The sequence below is a fragment of the Ochlerotatus camptorhynchus genome, unplaced genomic scaffold, assembly GCF_037179485.1.
Source record: "Ochlerotatus camptorhynchus isolate MF236.1 unplaced genomic scaffold, CSIRO-AGI_Acam_v1.1 ptg000274l, whole genome shotgun sequence".
Taxonomy (NCBI): Eukaryota; Metazoa; Arthropoda; class Insecta; order Diptera; family Culicidae; genus Ochlerotatus; species Ochlerotatus camptorhynchus.
Window position 1 is genome coordinate 6,381,435 of NW_027040763.1, and position 13,006 is coordinate 6,394,440.

The following is a 13,006-nucleotide window of genomic DNA, read 5'->3' on the forward strand; positions in this document are numbered from 1 at the left end:
ATCCACCCAATCAGGACAATCAGAGGGTATTAAACTTGATCAAGACAAACAGAGAAGAGAGTCCACTGCTGTCAGACTTATTTTCCGTGCTTCAATGGGTGGTCAACCACTATCATGCATCATCATGATAAAAGAAAGATGTCCAACGTAAGTTAAAAACTGTTCATATTACGAAAAAGATTTGAAATAAACATTACAACAATACAAAAGGAATTTTTAATGATTAGTCCATGCATTTTGTCTGTAAAGCTTGAGTCATTTAATATCTGGACGAAAAAAACCAAAGGAATCTCGAAACCATCTTAATAAAATTAAAATGTTGAGTACTCAAAATGAAGGTCATTTATTGCACTTTAAAGGAAAAAATAACGAAAAAAAATTATTCCGATTTGGATTTTAGGAATTCAAGAACTTTTCTTCAAATACCACTCATCAAATTTTGGACACTCTGTTGACTAACCTGAGCGGCCGTTTTGCTCCAGCATCTTTTCATCTCTGTCGCATTCTGAGTCACCTTCCACTATTCTTCAACTTCTGTTTTCCAATATTTCTCAATTGATCATTTTGTCAAGCTTCTGCATTCATTTTTCATCAGACATTGATGTTGTTTGCGGTGACATCTAACGGAAACTAAACATAATATGTTTTCCGTTAATTGTTCACAGAGGACACTGCAGCGCAAAACATGTCTGGTACCTCTATATAAGCATTTAGATTATTATTCGAAGTCCCTCCTTTTTTACACATTCTGCACACATAATAGCTCACTCCTCACAGAATTTCCCGCCAATTTTTATGTATGAGGCGGGGCAGAAAGAATATTTTGTGCAGAATGTGTAAAAAAGGAGGTACTTCAAATGTTAAACTAAATGCATATATAGAGATACCAGACATGTTTCGTAGTGTCAGGTACTCTATTTTGTAATCCGTGAAAGGGAAATCACAAATCGAGTGTCATCAAAATACATGGCATGTTGAGAGATTGAGGTCGTGAGTAGAGCTTCCATTTCCCGGTGGTTTCCACCATCCCGGGATTCGGTAAATATTTATTTGATATCCCGGGAAGTTAATAAAGATAGTAAATTGTTTTAATATTCGTATGTCTCATCTCCTTCGAAGAAAGATTAAAACATAGAGATTTCTTCAATACTAGGGACACCAGATTTAAAGACATATCTTCATTTGAAGACATTTAAAATTCTGTGAAGGTATTTTTTCATGCAGACATTTTGAAGACATGATTTGTGAAGTTGTTTCAAGACATGCGGAAGCTGAAGCAGGCTTCCGATGGATTTTTTCAAATTTAAAGCAGGAATATGAATATTTTTGTTAAATAAATGAAGTTTTTGTTTTCATATTTTAAGCTTATTCCTGAATATGTTGAATATGAATAATATAACCAAAATCGGATAATTCAGAATAAAACTTGATTAAGTTGAAAATTCACCGGACTTCACTGAAATATTCGATTAGCTGGAGATCTTTTAAATAGTTTCTGAGCAACGTTCATTTTTGGGAGAATATCTTCACAATAATAGTTGATCAACCTGAAGCCTTGAAAAATATCCAGAGGTCTTTGAATCTCCGACCAGTTGTATATCCTTCAAATACTCTCTGATCAAACTTCTGTCTGGGAAGGATGTCCAAAAGACGTCGTTTGAATTTTTGAACAGTTGCAGATCTTCAGAAGATTACTTGATTAAGTCTTGAAGAATATCGAGAGATTTCATCGCAAATCCGTGAATATCAGTTATACGAAGATTCCTATAATTTCAACTTCTTGAACTTAAACTCAATTCCATGAACTCAAAGCCTATATGAAGTTCCCTGAATATGTAGAATATTCGATGAAATCCTGCGATTTTCTGCCAACTTCTTCGTAGTTTGCAGTACTTCAAAAAAATTTCAATAGCTTACATCATCAATAGGTACAATTGAATTTCGGCCCAGCTTGCTGAACTTGTACGAATTTCAAATAATTCATGCGATGTTCCGTAATCATTGTCCACAAAGTTGTTTAAAATTCTACGAAGTATCCTGAAGATCTACGATGTACCCTGAACTTTTATGAAGTTCCACGAACTTCTATGAAGTTCTCTGAAATCAAATGAATGTCTCTTGACATCTAAGAAGATCCCTAATGTGACGTGATGTTATGTTTGTCAAATATCACAATAGTCCGTGCAGATCATGGTTGAATGATTTCTCTCATGAATTATTTGTAAAAACTGTTTTGCCGTGCTTTAGGATTACATAGATTACATACTAACGGGTAACGGTAATGCATACCTTTCAACGTAACGAATCACAGCCAGGGAGAGCTATGGAAGCCAAGATAGAAGTCATTGACATATAGAAGTTCCTCCAGATGAAGTAAGCATTTACAAATTTGTACAGAATAGATCAGACACGACGCTTGCGATGATCCTGCCGATCAATAGTATGCTGCTTACAGAAACGTTTGAGAACACTGCACACAGTCGATTTAGCCAATTTCAACGACTTCGCGATTTTTGAACGTCAGATTTTCCAAGTGGGTGTCCAAACCAAACTTCTTTTAAACAATATGAATCGTGACGCACTTTTCAGCACTGAAAGAGAAAACATTTCAAAACAAACTGCTGTCAAAACAGTCCAGACCCGACCGCTAGGAACACCGCAGTGAAATAAACAGTGCGTCCAGATCTTTAATTACTCAAGCTTTAAGAACTGCCCAAGAAGGAGTAATCTCCAAAAGGGAGATAAGAATTACAAGTATTTTACGTTGGATTATTCAATAGCTTTTATCTGTCAAAAAACTGCTCATGTTATAAAGAAGGAGTCAACTCCAAGGGTGAGAAATAAGTTATTTAGGATTGATATTTTGAAAATCAGTCGGCTTCAATATACTAGAGTCAGTGTATAATTAGTCACGCCAAGAGTGAAGCCATGTCTACCTATTGAACTATCAAACCAGCTACCTTCAAGCAAAATCAACAAACATTACGATGCTATGAAAGCTCCACGGAAGGTAATGCAATAAAATATAAAATATAATCAACTAATCGAGCATAAACAAGTAGTAAGCTTTAAATTGTCCTAGGATACGTTTGGAAATGATCAGAAATGAGAATTTGTATTATTTCGACAGTGAGCATGCATAAAGGCGTATACGCGATGATCGATTCTCTAGGTCGATTTTCTCTTTTGTTAATAAGGGTTGATACATATATTATGTCACGCTCTAAGAGGGGGTCTAAGATTTTGTGATAAGCAATGCATTAGGTATAGGAAAAACGTCCCGATAGGAGGGAGGGGGTAATTTTTTGCACGATTTAACGTGACATAATTAATGCATGGGCCCTAGCTCGCTAGATTTAACGTTTTTTTTGTGGCGGTAAGCTCCAACTCGGATTAACTTTTAATACCGTCCCTGTTTGTATGATCTGAAAAATGTTTGCTCAGAGTTATGTTGATTAACTCTGATGTTGACATCAAACCAGCCGGACAGTCTTAATCGGGATTTAATCCGAGGATAATACCGGTTGGAGCTTACCACCATTGTATGTTTGCTGCTGCTTTTGATAGCCAATACAACCTGTTACAACTCTGCATTGAACAAATTCTAAATATATTTTTCGCTCAGCTGTAGCAATGCAAAGAGAAAATCGATGAAGAGAATCGATCATCGCGTATACGCCCTTATGTATGCTCACTGTCAATTTGTTGTTATGATGTTTCGGAAAAATCACAGATATAATGATTAACTGCAGCTGCTAATTTGTTGTCTCGTTAGAAGCCATTTAAAGTTGATGCAGAAGCCCTCTGTTGCCAAATGAAAGGGAAGGGAATTGTTCGACAACCGTCATAGAAGTTCCAATGTTTTTCTCTTGACGTGGCTCTTATACACATAGTCTACCAAAAACCTGCTCATTTATGACATGTGTAGAAGTGTTAACTAAGAGTGAAACATTAGTTTTGAGTTGAAGTATTCAAAAGCTATTGTCTGTCAAGGAAGGAGACATCTCCATCAGTGATAAAAGTTTTTCTTTTTGTGTCTTTCATGATTCGACCTTTTGTAGCTTTCGACTTTTTTTTCCCATGAACGTTTTGTCCCTTGGACCTTTTATTCTTGTGTATTTTTCATGATTCTACCTTTTGTCCCTTAGATCTTTTATCCTTTCGACTTGTTTTTTTCTTCGACCTTTTATCCTTTTGTATTTTTCATGATTCGACCTTTTGTCATTACAACCTTTTGTCCTGCAACCTTTTGTCCTTTGACCTTTTGTCCTTTGACCTTCTGTCCTTCAACCTTTTGTCCTACAACTTCACCGGGATATTATACGTTTGCAGTAATATTCATAGGGAACAGTCCCATCGTTGTGGGTAAGGTGACCAAGGTAACGACTTTAAATCTCATCCCGGGCCAGTCACGAATGACTCAAGAGTGAAAGAAACCATGAAAACAAACCTAAATTTATCAGATGGATTAGCTTTCAGCAGAGTATTTTGATTTCACAAATTTCCCTAAATCCCTCGTACTGTTCTGTATACATAACGCTTAATTCGCACAATATATTCAACCCTCCGTATGAATTTCAATCGAAGCTCAAATCACAATCCCAGAATCATAATTAGTTTTATGTGGACTAGAATGTAGCACGTTGAATGGGCTCCCCAAAACATAGTTTTTCAGAAACTAATTTCCACTCCCTCATGAAGAATGTGATTACGTGCTGCCAGGAAATTAGCATTAGCAAGGAGATTCCAAATAGGCAACCCACATTCGAGCTAGACCTAACAAAGCTTTCCCTCACATATCCACCAGCTAACTCGTTTCTCCCATGATTGATGATTCAACCCCCGAATTTTTTTTTTCTCTAATTAACTTTGACATCCCACGTCGTCATCGTAACCGTCGTCGTTGTCGCCAGCAACACGTTTGAAGCTGCTGACTGCACATTACCTAACGCCGAAAATCCGTCATCTTCGCCGGTAAACTGCGTTTATGTAAGCAAATCGAAATTTCTGCTATTTCCATACTAAACAGCACTCAATTGATTACGCTTTTCCTATTAGTTGCAGCACCACTTACCTCACGCTCGTTGATCCGTTTCTCTAGGGTGACATTGTAATCTTGCTGGATGCGACGTTGCAGCTCCTGCATGTACTTCCGATCCGTGAGGCGTACCACATTGGTCCCCATCAGTTTTTCCAGCTGGGCGGTCACACGTGGGAGGTTCACACTGCGGTTAGGATATGAAAACGAGATAAGAAGAACGCCAAAGGTGAGCACAATCATCAATCACTGGTCGTTAGGAGGGAACTATCACCTTTTGCGAGTGGGCGGTGCGATTGCTATTAACGAAAAGTGCACAATCGTGGTGCATTCCGTACATTGACGGTGGTACAGAACAAACTACCAGCGAATGGCGCAAGCAGTCCACTGAGGATAGGTCCAAAGTTCGATTGGTTAAACATCATTCGGCAAGAGGAAGGGGGGGGGGAGGTGGAAAAAAACTGGCAGAAATAGTACAACATTTAATCGATAGGATTTTCGGCACGTGTTTCTCTAGCCAAGTTCAGCAAGAGAGCAGCGTGCAATTCTTATGTATTTAGCGGTGGAGGGCCAAAGGGTAGGGTTTCGTATGACAATGAAACATTTTCGATTTGTTTAGCTCCAATGTATGATATGATATATGTAGGGCTGGCGTGCATCGCGTGGCGGATGAATTGTGCTACATACGGTCGAGAACCGTAGACGTGACTAGGGTCAAGCAGAACCCTTCTGCTTCCAACTTGCTGCAATAGTGTGCTGCCAACTTGCTATAATAAACGCTGGCAGCTCTAGAAACCTCTTGGATTGAAGGAAAAAGTTGAACGCGGGTATTTTTGAATATACCCCCCGTCTCGATGAGTCTCATCGTCGCCCACTGGTCACCATAGCCGGTCGCACTCCAGACGTAACTAGAACCGCACTACCATTCATACTGGCGACAACGCTCTGATGAGACAACGAAATCTTACCCCCAAACTCCTTCCCTGATCCTATCCTTCGACAATGTACCTCTCTAACCTCGAGTAAGCCGCGAGTATTCGGCCCAACTCCTACTAGACATAGAATTAAGTGAATTTTGTTACAAACAAAGAACAATGAACTATCGGCTCCGTAAAGCTAACGCGATTGAGCCTCCCAAATAAACGAACTAGTTAAAAAAAATTTTTTGAATATTTGGAAGCTCGCAGTACTTTGAGAGCTTATGTAACTCCTGGAATTCTTGATACTTCGTTAAATGTCGAAACTGCACTTCAAAACCTTCGAAAACCTTTTTAAATTTTAGTGCTTTGTGTACATAACATGCAATACTTCAAACACTTTTGGTACACAAAAAGTTCCGAAATTTGTCAAGCTTTATAGATATTTAAGACGTTTTTTTTTTCTGGAGAATTACAAGACCCCAGTGTTCTAGGATGTCTGTATCTGATTTAGCTGAGTTTCACGAATACCCAGATTTCGAAAATCTTACGGAAATCTGAATATTTCCCATGGGTAAGTTGTCGGAGCTCCCATGGTTTCTAAAGTTCCAGAACTAATCTCGCAGTACCTGGTGTTATTGTCTCACTCACTCATGATTCCTGCAGACCATCAGTGGTTCAAAGGATCAACGTGAAATATTTCCATCCTGGGTGGCAGCTTGCTTTGGCTTTAACCTGAGCCCAGGTCAAATTCCTCAGTAGTGTATTACTATTCAATATTATGCACATCAATTGAGCGTCATATATAATTAAAATTATAATATAAATATGTAAAATTATGAGACATTTCACGAAATATTTCAAATATTTTATAAAACCATCCATTTTTGTGAGCAATATTCCTTGCAATTTGATGGTTTGCGTGAAAATTTCTGCAGTTTTCCAAAGCTTCGAGAGCTCTCCAAACTCCCACAGCAACCGGAACTTCAGTAAGATCGGAAAATATTGGTGATTCGAGAGCATATAGAACTCTAGGACTACTTCTGAAATTGTAGAAAAAAAGTATATTCTATAGTATTTATTTAATCGGCTCAATGCCTTTTAGAGCTATACGAAGCCGATGGACTAATATATTTTTAAAATTGATTTACAATTCTTGCATGCTAGATTTTTTTGTGTTTGGGTACAATATGTTGGAATACATTTTAGGTCTCCGGGGTCATCATGTTCATTTTCACCACCTCTTTATGCAGCACCTCGATCACTTCTTTTGTTTCCTGGTTGTTACCGTTCAACGATGCACCTCCAGCCACTACACCAGCGTTCATAACCCAACAAACAATTTGAGCTGATTAAGAGCTGAATAAGCCATTCTCTAGATTAAGCAGCATATTTTTGCTTGAATAAGCTCATATTCAACTTCCAATGATTGCATGCCTTTTCCGTGTTGTTTGTCCTGCCGATTTTTTTTCATCTGGTGCTCCTCCGGCTTACATAGAAAGCATTTATCCCTATTCCCAGCATAGAATATATCGCCAAATATACTCAATAAGTACCCGGAAATCAGAAAAAAAAAATCTGTACGGTTTTTTACCCTTGCTAGTTTATTTTTGTGCGTGTTTCGTGTGCATACTTCTGAAATCGTAGAAACTGCCAGGGCTGTAGAATCCCCACCAACTTCTGGAAATGTTGTTTTCATCATGGAATTACAATACTTCAAAATACCAATCATCTCGTTCACGAATTTAAGAGCAGAAACTTTAAGAACTGCGAGAACTTTCGAATATATTGGAATTTCTGGACCTTCAGCAATCTACCCTTGGAATTCAAGAGATCTTGAAATACTCCTTGATCTTCAACAAATAACATAATTATTGAAGAATCCAAGAATTTTTTTTATCCTACGTTTTCAAATCTCTTGGTACCTCTGGAACTCTAAGAACTTACAAAGCTTCATATAGAACTCTCAAAACATAGAAGAAAAAAAAAACCGCAAAAGCCCACAGACCATCACGAGTGTTTTAAAACTAGAGCAACCACAGGAATTTGAAAAAAAAAACCAGTACTACGAGAATTATCATACCAACCACCGATTCTCAGAATCAAAGAGCTGCTGAAACTCTGGCAACCGATTTGAACTCTTTATGTCAGAAATTTCGACATTCTGTGTATTTTCACACTACTAAAAAGTCATGTAAATTTCGGTTCCCTGAGACTGACACATATTTGCGGCTCTTTTGACATAAGAATCAGTTTAAACAAACGAAAAAATCAATTCAATCAAACGTTCTCTTCATCGACTTGCTTATGTTTCAGTTTGAGAACAAATGTTTGTTTACGTTCCATGATTTACGTCCAATATGGATTACGTCTCGACTAAAAGTAGTTATTCCTAAGTGTGTATCATACAGCTAGGAGGAATCTATGACAAGCCAGTGCTAGTGGTGTAGTGGTAAGAGTGACTGCTTTTCCACCCCAATGGGTCTGGGTTCAATCCCAGCCGAGGTCGGTGGGATTTTTCTGAGGCATAAAAATCTCTGGTCACGTCTTCGTTCGGAAGGGAAGTAAAGCCGTTGGTACCGGCTCATGTGTGTTGAATGGATGCGATATCCTACGCAGGTGCGGAAGCTGCCTTCCTGCACTGCACATTCGTTAATGGATGGCAATCGATGTCCGTCGGTGATTGGCACTAGATTGCGAAACAGAGACCAACGTCAAATAAAGGAAAGAAGAAGAATATATGACAAAAGGTGAAATTATGACAGGTCGAATGGGCAACAGTTGGGCAAACTTCGAATGAACAAAACGACGAACTTATATTCCGTTCAAAAAATCAAAAGGTCAAAATGGACAAAAGATCGAGTTGAAAAAAGGTTGAAATAGATAAAATGGAGAGTAAACAAACGGTCGAATAAAAAAATTAATTTACAATAGCTCAAAATGGACAAGATGTCAAACGAACAATAGGTTGGAAAAACTTTTGAACATTTTGAGTTGGAGTGTTCAGTAACTTTTATCTGAGTCAGGCTACAAAGCAAGCGTTAGCTCCACGTGAAAGAAACTACTTTCGAGCATGATCAGTGTTTAATAGCTTTTTTTTTCCTTGATTTGTCGATCTTGTTTTCCGTGCTAAGCACCAATGCTACCAACGCCAGGAAGGAAGCTCCCATACCTGGACCTACATATAGACCCATCAACTCATGAACCGGGGACCAACGGCTTTACTTCCCTTTCGAAGGAAGGCGTGATCAGAGATGTTATGCCTCAGAACATACAGTCGGCGCCGACTGGGATTGAACCCAGGCCTGCTTGGGTGAGAGGTAATCACGCTTACCACTAAACCACCAGCGCCGCTGTTGGATAGCTTATATGTGTTAAAAATTACTAATGTTATAAAGAAGGAATTACGTTCAAGGCATAGCTTTCGAATATGTTAGTTAGGTTTCTCAAAGCTTAAGCTTGATTAATTTACTTTACTTATTTGACCTTTTGACCTTTTGTCCAATTCAAACCTTATCGACTTTTAGTCTACTTTAAACTTTTGTCCATACCACCTTTTGTCCTATTGAATTTCATTCTACCTTTTGTTCATTCGAGCTTTCGTCTCTTAGACTTTTGGTCCCTTGGATATTTTGTCAATTCGACATTTGGCGATTCGACTTTTTGTCATACAACTCTTTTGGAGCTCTCTACCTTGAGGACTCGAGAATATCTAGACACATTCAGAACACTCAAAATTCCATGTAATCTCAGAACTCTGATTTTTTTTTTAATTATTGGGATATTGACACTCTTGGGTCATTCGAGACTTGTTCAGGGATAAGATTTGAATTTCAGCGTGAGAGGTATGGATGTCAACCACATTGTCTGGACGGTCTCCAAAACTCTGAAACATTTTCAGAACTCTGAGAATATTAAGAACTCTACCACTTCCACAACTGTTAGAACACCCTGGCTCTAAAACGATTTGGATCTCTAATTACTTGGTGAGTCTCAGATTCTCGAAAAGATCACGTACTGCAAAAGTAAGAATTTTGCTTATTGCATTCATAACAAAGGGGTTGAAAGATATGTGGTTAAAGGACAAAAGGTCAAAGGAAAATAAGGTCGAAGAAAATTTAAAGGGACAAAAGGCCAAAATGGTTTAATGGTCGAATGCTGGATAATTCATCTGAACATACCAAATCAATAAGATAGGGAGATAGTTTGAAACTTCTCTTCCGTTGAAATTAGTGATGGAGCGAGGAGAGGGGGTGTAGTAAGCCTTCCCCTCGCTCCAACTGCGCATATGGGATATAGCTTTTGTTTTTGGATAATTCATCTGAATATACCAAATCGATATGATAAGAAACACCTAAATTAGTTAAGAAGTCATCCAAACGAGCTGCCTTGAAGACATTTTGTAAACTTCGAACGGATGCATCGAATAGGAAGTACAACCTCGTTTACGAACAGTATAAGCGGCTCAACAAGCAGCTTTATCAAGCCCATCAGCGCCATCTACAAACAAAATTCAAAGCAAATCCCAAGAGCTTCTGGAATCATGTGAACGATCAACGGAAGGAATCGGGCTTACCTTCTACAATGTACTATACGGATCAAGAAGAATCAAATACGGATACGGGAATCGCTGACCTGTTCATGTCACAATTCAGCAGTGTCTTCGTCAAAGAAAATTTACTTAACGAGCACATCGTAGCCACCGTAAGTGATGTTCCAGTACTTTCTGCTGTTGGGTCACATCCGCTTATCTCGACTAATGATGTTCGTAGAACAGGCCTTCGTTTGAAAAATTCTTTCAGCACTGGCCCTGACGGAATTTCTTCCGCGGTTATTAAGAACTGTATTGGAGTGCTGGCCGCACCTTTAGCATCCATCTTCACCCTCATCTTTAGATTCTGGGATCTTTTCCGACTGCTGGAAGGATTCTTTTGTTTTCCCTGTCTTCAAAAAAGGCAATAAGCAGTCGGTGTCCAACTACCGTGGTATCGTTGCTTTATGGCCATCAAGTGGATGCTATCTACACCGATCTTTCTGCTGCTTTTGATAGAATCAATCACGAGATTCCAGTGGCCAAACTAGAGCGACTTGGTTTCCACGGTTCCCTTCTTGATTGGCTTCGCTCATACCTCACCGATCGACATAATTGTTGTTTATTAATTTATTTGACAAGGCTCAAATGAATTAACTTTGCAGAGCCGAGGATTCTTACAATACATCTTAAAACTATAGTCAAAAGGTACAACACAATAAACACTTTATCTTCCACTATCCAAAAAGCCTCCTCCATCAGAACTGGAGCCACTTCCAGTGGTTTCATTGTATGACAGTTACACCAACGGGAGTCAGAGCGCTTCCATTGCAGCAATGGACGCAGAACGTGGTCAGCACTACACTGATGCAAAAATTGACTTTTTCGCTCCACAGTGCTTAAATGGTTTCAAATCGGGTCCTGATTAGCCTCCCAAAGTTACAACTCATTTGGTTAGAAACAGACTTCGCACAAGCCATTTGAAGTTTACATGTAAATTACTATGGGAAATCTCAACTTTTTGTTCATTGCCTTCTAGTCTTTTTCCATATTGAGCTGCGAAACAGTTCGTTAGCCATTCTTATAGAAAAATTTTCAGCTACAACTTTGCAGCAGATCGTTTCTATGTAAAACGAGACAGGAAAAAGTTATTAATTATTTAAAAGATTGGTAAACTTATGACATGATCAAGCAGCTGCTCTGTAGGCAACACTGTATTTTGCAGTGTGACATAGTAGCCATGATTTTTGTGTCCTATTCAACGCCTCAGAAACACCAATGTTGCCTGCTGAGCAGTTGATTGAGCATGATCATAAGCATGCTTGGCATACACAGTTTTGGTCACGAACTGCTCATTTGCTAATAACTTTGCACACAGTTGACGGAACATAGTTCTTTTTGAAGCAGTAGATAGAATAGAGTGTAAGCTTGTTATAGATATGTAAAAAAAAATTAAAATTTTAATGCTAGTAGTAAACTGTATTTGTTTTTACGTTGTAAAAATGAGGTGAGAAATGCTCACTACACATCTCGAAATTTAAGTGTTAAATTGATTGGTGTTGATTCAAATGTTAAGCTTTACCTAATTTTCGCATATCTATAGTAAACTATGAGCCTAATCTATCAATTACCGTAAGGAAAAATAAATTTCAACATCTAAGTGAAAAGTTATTAACAAATGAGCAGTTGGTGTGTACAACTGTGCATGCCAAGCATGATCATAAGACATCAGCGCATTGAACCATTTATAACTTTCGATCCTTGCATTTAATCAAAAAGTTGTCTTCAGCAAAGTTGTAGCTGTGAAAACTTCCTACAAGTAAAGTTGAAAGCATTTAAAGCAGACCAATATGGTGAATTATTAGATAGACATGAACAAAAATCTTGGTTTTACAATAGTAATTCCCATACAAACTTTAAATAGTTTGTGCCATCTCAGTTTCTCACCAAATGGCTTCAAATTTTGAGAGGTTAGTCAGGATCCGATTTGGAATCGTTTAAGTATTGTGGAGCGAAAATTTGAAATTTTGCATCACTCTAGTCAGCACTCACGCACTGATCACTAAACGGTTGCTTTCCAAAGTCGACGACGCATCGACCGAAAGAACTGCTGATGGTGAACAATAAGGAGGACACACAATGGTTGCTGCCAAGAAAACAGACGATCGCTTGGCACACATCGATAGTGGCCTGATTTTTTCGACAGCCGAGTGAACACTGTCGTTCTTCGGATATGTCAGTGAAGATTGGAGATCATTTTTCTCAACCGTTCGCTGTTTCTTCTGGTGTACCTCAAGGCAGTCATCTGGGACCGTTCACACTTTTCGATCCGTTGCCTGAAACTGTCTTATGCTGACGATATCAAACTACACACTACGAAAAATTCATGTAAATTACGGTATCCAGAGACCGACAGATATAAGCGGCGCTTTTGGTATAAGAATCAGTTGAAAGAAACGAGAAAATCAATTCAATGCAGTTTGAGAACACTTAGTTTCACATAAAATGTTTGTTTACGTT

The 13,006-nt window shown here is 38.5% G+C and overlaps 1 protein-coding gene across 2 annotated transcripts in view; it reads right to left on the reverse strand.

Moving 5' to 3' along the window:
- LOC135705709 (calponin homology domain-containing protein DDB_G0272472) overlaps nucleotides 1–13,006 on the reverse strand; it is a 94,424-nt gene that overhangs the window by 16,965 nt on the left and 64,453 nt on the right. For both annotated transcript variants that reach the window (XM_065227543.1, XM_065227544.1), the window contains one exon: nucleotides 5,075–5,225. In XM_065227543.1, coding sequence (XP_065083615.1) covers nucleotides 5,075–5,225 — 151 coding nt within the window. The remainder of the gene's footprint in view (nucleotides 1–5,074; nucleotides 5,226–13,006) is intronic.